The sequence below is a fragment of the Orbicella franksi genome, chromosome 2 (genome assembly GCF_964199315.1).
Source record: "Orbicella franksi chromosome 2, jaOrbFran1.1, whole genome shotgun sequence".
NCBI lineage: Eukaryota > Metazoa > Cnidaria > Anthozoa > Scleractinia > Merulinidae > Orbicella > Orbicella franksi.
The window spans coordinates 8,738,612-8,749,511 of NC_138146.1; the positions used below are offsets into that span (position 1 = coordinate 8,738,612).

The 10,900-nt window shown below is 38.8% G+C and overlaps 2 protein-coding genes across 2 annotated transcripts in view; one reads left to right on the forward strand and one right to left on the reverse strand.

The window, feature by feature from the left end:
- Positions 1–299: 299 nt before the first annotated feature.
- LOC145479919 (uncharacterized) lies at positions 300–4,276 on the reverse strand. Its single transcript, XM_081458396.1, has 4 exons — positions 4,123–4,276; positions 3,726–3,913; positions 2,335–2,607; positions 300–851 (listed from the first exon to the last, which is right to left on the reverse strand). Exons 1-4 carry the CDS (start codon positions 4,223–4,225, stop codon positions 504–506), a joined length of 912 nt encoding a protein of 303 aa, XP_081314522.1. The 5' UTR covers positions 4,226–4,276; the 3' UTR covers positions 300–503.
- A 32-nt stretch (positions 4,277–4,308) lies between these two features.
- LOC145479935 (exosome complex component CSL4-like) overlaps positions 4,309–10,900 on the forward strand; it is a 7,524-nt gene continuing 932 nt past the window's right edge. The window contains exons 1-5 of the mRNA XM_081458411.1: positions 4,309–4,566; positions 5,582–5,656; positions 8,836–9,088; positions 9,515–9,608; positions 10,719–10,900. The exon at positions 10,719–10,900 is cut by the window's right edge and continues 932 nt beyond it. Coding sequence (XP_081314537.1) covers positions 4,411–4,566; positions 5,582–5,656; positions 8,836–9,088; positions 9,515–9,608; positions 10,719–10,722 — 582 coding nt within the window. The 5' untranslated portion in view covers positions 4,309–4,410 and the 3' untranslated portion in view covers positions 10,723–10,900. The remainder of the gene's footprint in view (positions 4,567–5,581; positions 5,657–8,835; positions 9,089–9,514; positions 9,609–10,718) is intronic.

Genomic DNA, 10,900 nt, shown 5'->3' on the forward strand with positions numbered 1-10,900 from the left:
GAAATGCAAACGGAATGCACTTGTACATTAGATGGGCTCATATCCGGGGAGGCTTATATCCAGAATAATATCTTTGTTAGCAAATAGAAGGGCTTATATTTGAGGGCCTTGTAACTGGGGGGGGGGGGGGGAGAGTGGGGGGACTTTAATGTGCGATCTTATGATATGCCTTTCTCCAAAGATTTACAAATGGGTACAATTTGTCAATCTGAACAATCATTCTAACCAGACCCATTATCATAATGAACATTTGAGTGATTCCCGAGCATCTTCCTAAAGTAAAGATTCAGAACAATCAATTTTTTTTCCCAGTTTTTATTGCAGTTTTTTATTTACTTATTGCAAAAAAATAAGTAAACATTTACACAAACAGTAGGTTAATATGAAAAACGTGTGTATATCTAAAATAAAATTATTAATATAAAATTGTACTTGAAACATAAAATTCAACACAAAAAGTAAATTTAATATCTACATGTTCTCTAGCTGTACACAATATTTCTTCAACTTTCATCATCATCTTTTAACGGATCCAGTATCAAGAAGTCTGCCTGTCCTTTGTTAAAGCCTCTTGTTGTGTCAATAAAGTTCTGAAATGCAGCTACTGTGTTCTTTAACTTGTCTTCTACTTTCCCTTTCATTTCTTTTATCCTTTCCGTTTCCTCTTCAGCAGCCACCTTCTGCTGAATCTGCTCATCAATACGGCTTTCTAACTCTTTCACTTCTTTCTCATGGGCGTCCTTTTGTTGCAGCAGTTTTATCTCCTCTTCCTTTTTACATTTTTCCTCCATTTCTACAATTGCCTGTTTTTCTTCTTGTTTTAATCTTTCTTTAAGATTCTTCAAAGCTTGCTAAATTGAAAATAATGAGAGCTTTATGTACACTTTTCACACAAAGGAGATTTGGGAGTGACTTGAACTTGTGGTTCATTCTCACTGATGTTCATCTTGCTTCTCTTTTGTGGGTCTATAATAATATTTTACTGGCATGGCTAATGGTAAATTTAAGACTGCAAAATGACTACTCTACTGAGCATCTCTTCTGCAAGCCCCAAGAATTTGTCAGCCTTGGAAAAGACATGAGAATGAGACAAAAGAGATAAAGCAACGTTCCCCATAAAATTAGATGAGGCAGACAAACAGACTACATAATTATCTAATAATAATTACCTTTTAAAGGAGCATTGGCCACTCCCTTAAGTATAATTTTCCAGAACAAAATTCCTACAGACCTGCACAAGTCTCACAGGAATGCTGAAGACTAAACATACCAGGGAAAGCATTCCTCTACATATTTGGGAGATAAAGAAGGAATTATGTTGCCCCTCCTTCACTTAACATAGTTTTAAGGATGGTGCCTACTTTTGTTAGTGCACACACGTTCTGCGCATCACGCAAGGCATGGTTTAAGCGCCACACACACGCTAAGTTGTTATGACGCAATCAACTACGCTACCAAGGACATGACTAAATTGAAAGCAAAATTTTCCTACTGTGACCAAATCAAGTTTAATGAACCTGTACTTAAACCAGGAACACCAGAACTGCAGCATATCGCTAAGCACTAACTGCTAACGTCTTCCAGCTGAAAAACTAGCTGTTATCTGTCGAAAATTATACTGAAATCCAACTATAAACATGTACCTGCAGATGGCGTAGTGCGCGCGCAAAACAAGTGTGAGATACACACATTTTTTACTTACTGGGGAGGTGACAGGAAAAAATGTAACAGACACCGTAAAAAGTTTAAAAAAGGATCAATAACTTTAAAAAACGCGTGGTTACCCCTATATTTGATGTTATGAAATGGAAGTAGCAAGCCTATTCAGCAGGTGATTAGTTTCTGGTTGTGAGCAAAAGATATTTAGACTGCATTTTAGCTGAAACAGAGGAAGGCTGTCAGAGACGCTAAAAGTGTCGTTGCAATGATTTTGTTGTTAAAAACATACCAGAAATGTTTTTTATGTTACCATTTACCATGTAGTTTTCAGATCTTTATAAATGTGTTCACTTTTCTGTATGTAAAGGCGAATTCTAAAGAAAGCAGTGAAGAAATATCCTCTCCTATTTTCAGAAAAATGCTGATGTCAGCATTTTTGTTGAGATTCGAGGCTAATTATCTCGAAAAAATGTGTGGCTAACCTCTTTTTTCTTTATGGATTCCGATAGCCCTTGTAAAGATCTACTTTTTCCGCAAAGTCCTAACCTGGCGCAAAAACCTTTGTATTTAGTTGGCACTGTCCTTAAAGCCAAAGCACTGGAAAGTGTAACTCCATACAGCCATTTCTGTCTTCTATTTCCTGTCCTTTTTCTGTTACAATTTATCACTAGATACCTGTTTCTCTTTCTCAGCAGCCAGAATCATTTGCTTTCTCTTCTCCTCTTCAGCTTGAGCCACCTTCTTTGCCTCATCAGCAGCTGTAGCTTGTTCCTCTTCCCTAGCTTTCTGCACAGCCTTCGATTTTTCCAACAAAAATTCTTCCCTAGCCTTCACCAGTGCCTCCTCCAGTCTCTTTTGACCCTCATCTTTCTCCCGCTGAACTTGCTGAGCTGCTAGTTTCTTCATCACTGCTTCTACTCTCTTTGACTCTGCCTTTACTGCCTTTTCCTTAAGTCAATAAGTATAATTAAATGACAGTTCAACAAGGTTCTAGGACTCTAGTATCATATAAAAATAATATATATACTACATGGTTGAATTTTCATTTGGTTTTGACAGTCCCTTTCATGCAAATTAACTTTTGAGTTCTAGTAATTTGTCTGGCTACATGAGAAATCTGGAATCTTTGACACATGATCACTGACAAACGCATGGGACATGGACCAGCTGTAAATGATTGGAAAAACTTGCACCTCTTTTTCATCCAATCAGAAGTAAAACAAAACCCAATCAACACTTGCTTCATATCGCTTTCTTGCAAGCTACATAAATCTGTGTGTTTGTGATTGGCCAGAGTGATTACTTTGGTTTTGGTTTTATAAGGTTCAATTGAAAACCGCTCTAATGCTTTAACTAAAGCCAGTCTTTGGACTATCTGATATAATGTGATTTACATCACAAGTGTGTAGCTTAAAACATGAAAGAGGTGTATATAGTATTGCATGGTATGGGAACTGCGACCCTCGTTCCTACCCCACCCCCACTCCCACCCCCACTCCCACCCCCATCCCAGGGCACTGTACTCCACTCTCACTACATGTACTGTGCATATTTGTCAGTTGGCATTGACACCACTGTTAGTAAACTACCTGAGCTTTATCGGCGATATGGCACAGGAAGTGGGTCCCTCCATCCTACCCCATCCCCACCCCGGGGCACAGTACTCCACTTGGATCATGTGTACTAAAGGCATCTGTGGGCGAGTATCGATCAATTCTCTGGATCGATACCCTCAATCAATATCTCGATCAATGCTCAATCAACATCCCAATTGATACTTGGGCAACACTCAATTGACACTTGATCAACAGTCCATCAATAGTCGGCCGAGTGTCAACCAACTCATATGAATCGATCAAAAATTAGTTGACTCTCAACCGACTGTCAACCAAGATGTCAATGGAGTGTCGATCAAGTGTCAACCAAGGTGCCGATGAAGTGTTGATCGAGTATCGATCGTGGGTATCGATCCACACTTGACCGTGGATACCTTTAGTACACATGATCACTCCACTCTCACTACTGTGCAATACCAGTTGGCATTGACACGACTGTTAGTCACCTACCTGAGCTTTCTTGGCAGCAGCCATAGCTTTTTCTAGCTCCACTTCAGCAGCTTCACGGGCTTCCTTAAGAGCTCTTGCTTTCTCTTCAGAAGCTAAGCGCCATGCTCTTTGTTCGACCTCTGTTACATTCTGTTGCCTTTCTGTTTCAAGCTCATCAACAGTTCTTTGGTAGAGATCATTTCCTATTGCTGAGGACAAAAATTTAATACACCAAATACATCATCTCAGAGATACTCTGCTTTAGGAGTTAATCAAAGCTTACTTTAACAAGCTTAATAAGAAAGAGAAACTGCTTGCCAAGTAAGCCAAGACTTAAGCTTTATATGTACCTTTCTGCGGTTTCTCCATATTAGTTTGTTGACCCAATGCATTGACTGATTCAAACATATCAACTTACCTAAGATATCCCTGTGAGTTGTATTCTGCGTGGCAGAAACTTTTGTGTCTTCGTATGCCTTTGCTAACACCGAACGATCGTGAGTAGCAACGTATGCCGCCATCTCAGTGCGCCAGTGTCAAATGTCCGTTGTCTTGGCAACAGTGGGGATTACCGCAATAAGGATGGGCAGCGGATTTCAACAAAAATTCAAAATGGCGGATGAAACAAGGTTTTTGTTTGGGTTACATGTGTGAAGATTTGATCCTTTAATTCAAAGTAAGTATATTGCAATCAGGAAAAATCAATATGGTATCTGTACATGAAAATGCTGTTGCAATACCTGGAGAAAGATTAGGCAGCCTGGAACAGTTCTCACCAGGGAACGGAACTTACGTTCGCCATGGATATGTGTATGCGAGTCTTGCTGGGTACAGACAGGTACAAGAACAACAGAATGGAGAAGTATGTTAAAGGAAATGTTTCAGAAATCAGTATAATTAAATGAATCCTAATTAAGTGAATTATGGAGTTATTAAAATGAGAAGCTCTTGAAGCTTTAAGTTTCACAGTGCGCATAACACAGAAAATAAATTACGCTGTGTCTCTATGTCCAGCAGCCGGACAGGATTTTCAAAACACTCCGTGTCCGGCAGTCAAAAATATTTTTTAAAAATGTCATTTAATAATGTCAAATCTTTGTTTATATGGCTGGATACTAATCTTGGTGAGCCCGGCACCCGGTATATCGGGATTTAAAGTCTAGACTATTATAAAATGACCGGCAGTCAAAACGCTTGAATAGCACTCTGGTTAGCCTAAAAAGCACTCCGGTTAGCCTGAATAGCACTTCGGTTAGCCTAAATAGCTCTGCGGTTAGCCTGTTTACGGTTAGCTTTCAATAATGCTAAGGGTAACTCGATAAATACTTAAAAAATTCCGAACTTGCTGGCAGGTTGTGGTGGTGCAGTGGTCATCAGTATCGCTTACCAGGCCGTCGACCCGGGTTCGATTCCTCTTGGGGTCGTCTGTCATAACGTTCGTTTTACGTTGTTTTACTTCAAAAAATTTTAAGAAACCTGTCTGGCTGCCGGACATGTAGCCTCAACGAATAAATTAAGCTAATTACCAATTCTTGAAACACACAGTTGGACAATTTGTGATTGATTCAGCAAAGAAATGCAAATGTAAATCATAAGCTATTAATAATCATCAAATGAGTGTGCAATAGTTTAAATTAGGATGGGCACTGAGCGAATTAATGGGCTTGGACATCTCAAGGATGTTTTCTTAAGTCACAAAATCATAAGGCATCAGATTTGAATCCTAATTCTACTATTTCTTATTCAGAAATAATTTTAATTTTTTTTGTTGTGTCCCCAATTAGTTGTGAAAACTAAATACATTGACACATTAATAAAGCTTTTACTTACTTTACTTACTTACTTGGCAAACGTTTTGCTATATTTTTCTTACATAGAAATCTATTATAAATGTCATAAGAGAGGAAGAAAAGCATGTAGTACCAGCAGTTGGCTCAGTTGTGACATGCAAGGTAAGGTTTGGTAAAGTCTTCGTACAAACCAATTGGCTCATCAGGGCATAATTTATCTGGGAGTATTTCCACTCCCCCCTGGATGGGATGCTGGTCCACTGCAGGGTTACACCCAGCATTAAGTTCACTAGTACCCATTTATACACCTGGGTGGAGAGAGTCATGTGAGTGTTAAGTGTCTTGCTCAAGAACACTGTACAAAGTCCCCACCCAGGACTCAAGCCTAGACATCCTCGGAGACCCAGGGGCAGTTAGCTGGGGCAGGAGGAAATAAATCGGGCAAACCAAAGAAGCATCACTGGTTTACATGTAAGGCTGGAAAAGCCCCTGGGAACCAATTCTTACCAGACCATTTCCAAACGGCTCTGCCAATGCTGCCTCCTGATTGGGCAGAAAAAGTCTTTGTATTATTCTGCCCAATTGGCAAACAGCAGCTTCTGAGGTACTTTACACAAACATTGTTGCATCGGCCATACTTCTTAGGATCATTTTACTTCAGAGAGCCATAGAAATTCTGGAAATCATTTCAGATGTTATCAAGAAAGAAACTCCACATTTCGCCAAGAAAATTTTCGTTTCAACCGATCAAAGGTATGGTAAAATAGTGGCTTGTTTATTGGCGAGTCAATTTCAGCTTTCTTTCATTTCTTCGGTTACTAAAAACTTTCGTGCACTACGTCCTTTTATTTTTGTAGACAAGCACCAAACCTTACCAAGGAGAATTCCATCGTACTATGCAGCTGAAGTGAATTGTCAATTGATTGTAGGCTGTGAGGCCAGTTGAGGATTTATCTATATTACGTACTGACATTGTCTCTCCAAATGCTACCACCTTGGAATCACAAACAAGAAAAATTATCGTATTATTTAGTACCAAGAGGGAAATGTGTTTGCGTTTAATAAACATTTACCACTGACATGAAAACAGACTATGGCCTCTTCAGGGGCAGCTAATGAGGCAATTTGTTAGCATTCATCTGAGTTAAAACAACAAATGAACACTTAACTGTAAAGCATTATTTTCAGTTGCTGGCACAATAATTTCTGTTTTCAGGAGAAACATTGAGGGACTTTAATTTCCAGCAAGGTTTCAAAACTCGCCCAGTCAGGAAAAAGGCAACTCCATTAATCACCATGGCCAATAAAATGGTATTGTGAGCATGGCAGGGCATCCAAATTAAGACAATAATTATAAACAGCTGTTAAATACAGACACCAAAGGGGCAGAGCTGAAGGTCTGTATTATGGAAAGTGCCTGTATTATTTGGGTAGAGATTGCTTGAGTTATGGTTTCTCTTGGACCAAGATCAAGTGAATTGCCCATTAGGAGAGCATCTGAGGGTGACAGTTGCAGTGGGTATAGCCAATGATCACAAATTACACCTTCAGTAGGAAAATGTATTGGGCACTCCACATGGGTGGTGAACTGGTGAACTCAATTTAGAGGCGCTCATCACAAAATCCCAACAGCTTAACAACCATTCAGTGCCTTCCCAATTCATCTTTCCCAGCCGAAAAAACCTTTGCCAAACACCTTCACTGGAAATTCCTGAATGTTCAGGTTTACGAGGTCTCCTGACTTGAAATTTGAAACACATTTATTTCACTTGAACTGATGCTACATATAGAGTGGCTGAGGGGTAAATAAGGGCTAGTACATTGCATTATTAACTCAGTGATTCAGACCTGGTAGATATGTCTAATCCTGTCGCACAGCGTTTTCCCTGGGAGTCAAACAGTTTTTTATGAAAGCACAAGAAAGTATCAAATGACAGGGGACAGGCAGTTGCAACCCATTACAAGAATGCAATCAAAAATCACACAAAGGTCTACATGTATAAATGCTATTTATTGCAAATCACAACAACAGTGAGAATCAAGCCAGCTACACTGTAGGTAATGGTACATGTAATTTTCCTATTTTTCTTGCTTAGTTTGAGAAGACTACAGAAGGAAAACATTGAAAGAAATTCTGATGTAAGAAAACACTGTTAAAGATTGCATTAAAGTTCCGAAAGTTGCAGGCATCAGGAAAAAAAATTTACAATATAAGTTCAGTTTTGACTCTAAGTCGTTTTCATTGCTGCGTGTAATTTGATGAGAACGTTTGCAAAAGGCTTCTGACTGTAATAGTTTATTTAATAAGCTTATTGGTCTTGGATAAATTCTGTGCTCAGAATATTGAGCAAAATAAGAATATTTGGAAATTTAGAACAGAGTAATCCAAAACATCAGCAATTTACAATAACACTAAAATCAGACAGTGATGTAATGCCTGTGTACAAAAATGAATGGACCTAGTGCGTGAAAGCCGAAGAAATGAAAGAAAGCTGAAATCGACTCGCCAATAAACAAGCCACTATTTTACAATACCTTTGATCAGTTGAAACGAAAATTTTCCCTGCAAAACATGGAGTTTCTTTCTTGATAACATCCGAAATGATTTCCCGAATTTCTATAGCTCTCTGAAGTAAAATGATCCTAAGAAGTATGGCCAATGCAACAATGTTTGTGTAAGAACACACCAAAGTACCTCAGAAGCTGCTGTTCGCCGATTGGGCAGAATAATACAAAGACTTTTTCTGCCCAATCAGGAGGCAGCATTGGCAGAGCCATTTGGAAATGGTCTGGTAAGTGTCGGTTCCCAGGGGCTTTTCCAGCCTTACATGTAAACCTGTGATGCTTCATTTTTTTGTCTGATTTATTTCCTCCCGCTCTAACTAACTGTCCCTGGGTCTCCGAGGATGAAGCCTAGACCACTTGATCATTAAACAAGCGCACTAACCATGAGACCAATGTACCTCCACACTGTGACATGCAAGGTAGGTATATAAATACATACCAGCATGTGCCTGGCAATTTTAAACTGTTACAGATTTCAGATAATTTTCTTGCTAGTCCATATATCCAATAATTATTACAGTCAATAGCTTTACCTATAACTACATGTATAGCGGTACTCATACGGTACTGACACTAGATATGGGGAAAAGATCCACATGGGATAGTGCATGGATGAGGGTTTTCATTCTTTCCCCAGAGCCACCTGTTCCTCTTAGCCAGTGTAGCTGTGTCTTTTTAGCTACATCCCTGCAGTATCCTACAACAGATCTAAACACTGTAAGTTCTGAATGATAAAATTGAAACTCTATCATAATATAATAAAAAACTGTTTTCAGGTTATAAGTACAAATCCAAGGTTCTGTAAGGTGGCCATTCTGGGTGTAGAGTCAACATCTCTAAAAGAACCGTTTAAAGGAACAATCAGAAAAGAAGATGTCCGTGCAACAGAAAAGGACAAAGTTGAAATGTATAAGTCATTTCGCCCAGGTGATATAGTATTGGCCAGAGTTTTAACTCTTCATACCCAGACATATCTTCTGTCAACAGCTGAAAATGAGCTTGGAGTTGTTTTTGCCAAGAGTGAAAGTGGTAAGACAAACAAACTGTGTGTTATATTTGTACGTAGTGCAAATACACCATGTTTCCCATTGAAATGTTAACCAGATACTTGTATTCCTTCAACTTCTCAAAATCTCTTATAAAGTGGAGAAATCAATTATTATTAACAAGCTCCTGGCATATGCTTTGTGTTTAAATTTACTCTATGCTTAGATTTTGGATCCTAGGATGTTGCATACTTGTAGTTACCTCTATAGCAAAAAAAAGCAGTTCTTCTGTTCTGGATGTGGCAAATGGGGCTACTATATATTTGATGTCTATAATCCTAAGTAGCTGTGTGGGGGAAATCCAGACTAGCAAGTCTATTTCCAACACTTAAATTGTTGCCTTTTTGAACAGTAACATTAAAAGGTAGCTCATTTTGTATTCCTGTTTAACATCCCCCTTTTCCTGTAGGGGCAGCAATGGTTCCAATCAGTTGGTGTGAGATGCAGTGCCCTAAAACAAGGGCTAAAGAATACAGAAAGGTTGCAAAAGTCCAGCAAACATCGTAAGAGTAATATATTTTTGGGAACATACAGCCTTGTACCTCAATGGCTATGTCATGTTCACAGTGAGACATGTGAGAACAAGGTTGCCGCTGTAAGCAGGACAAGAATTTCTTCACCAGTTTGTTTTATGGAGTTTCACTAAGACTTGAACAGAATCTCTGTACAAGTCCACATGTAGCTAGTAGCAGCATGTGTGGATGAAGGTTGTAAAGTAAATACAAAAACAAATGAGTTAGTAGTTTCAAAGTTCATCTTGTCTCTTGTTTATCAATTAAATATTGGCTTATCGACACAAAAGTAGGGATGCCTAGGCAGGGTTCCAGATTTGGATATTTTTTAGTCTCTCATGCTTCTATTTTTTTTTTAGATTTTGTAAACCCTTATGGCAATGAGCACATTTTGACAATGAGCACATTTTTTCAGCAAGACTGAATCTTTCAACTTAATTGTAACACTAACCCAAAACCTTTCTTCTCTCCCTGCATAGCCTAATATTATCTCCTCAGAGCTTTATTATCTAGCTCTCTGCACGCACTGCAGGCCTATGATGAGGGAGCATCATAGGCCTGCAGTGCGTGCAGAGAGCTAGATAATACAGCTCTGAGGAGATAAAATTATTGTGTAAGAATATAGTCCTAACCTGCAATCTTGTGAAAATGTACCAGCCACTCTTCTGCCTCTTGGTGTCCCATAGCCCATGTTGAACCCATGGCAATTTGCTGTAGTGAACAAATGGAGTGAGCTAATATGAAGTCTCATTTCTTTACTTCAGTGTCTGGGTTATCTGATGTTAGATTGTTTCTTTTTGCACTCTTATTTCTCAGATATTACAATACAATATCCAATTTGAAGAATGACTAGCTTTTCTGGGGAGGATATAGTCTCATGTCAGGACAAATCTAAGTTCCTCAAATTGTGTTATCATATACCTGTACCTGTCACAGAGATCACGCTATGATCGAAATATGGCAGAAAAAGAGAAACAAATGCCATCGCTAACTGGCAGGAACTGCATTAGCCGGAATATTCTGGTCACTTTTCAGACTATACTATGTTCTTATAGTTTGCCACTAAATTTTCTCTGATTCTTTTTGGTTTAAATTGATCAGGTGACGCAATACTGTTCGTCCACGGAGAGACACTATTAACAGCCCATAGTGCCCGTCCGAGGAAAATACCCAGATCGATAGTACTCATGCGTCAAAATTTTTCTGTAAACAAGCAGAGTTATAGAAAATAAACATTTGAAATTGTATTAAGTAGGTTTTTGCCTATTTTCTTTTTCAAATTT

Coding starts and splice junctions, on each gene's coding strand:
- LOC145479919 (XM_081458396.1), bottom strand. CDS start 4,225: ATGGCGGCATACGTTGCTACTCACGATCGTTCGGTGTTAGCAAAGGCA. Junction 3,914..4,122: donor AACTCACAGGGATATCTTAG/GTAAGTTGATAT, acceptor TTTTGTCCTCAG/CAATAGGAAATGATCTCTAC. Junction 852..2,334: donor CTGCTGAGAAAGAGAAACAG/GTATCTAGTGAT, acceptor TTTTCAATTTAG/CAAGCTTTGAAGAATCTTAA.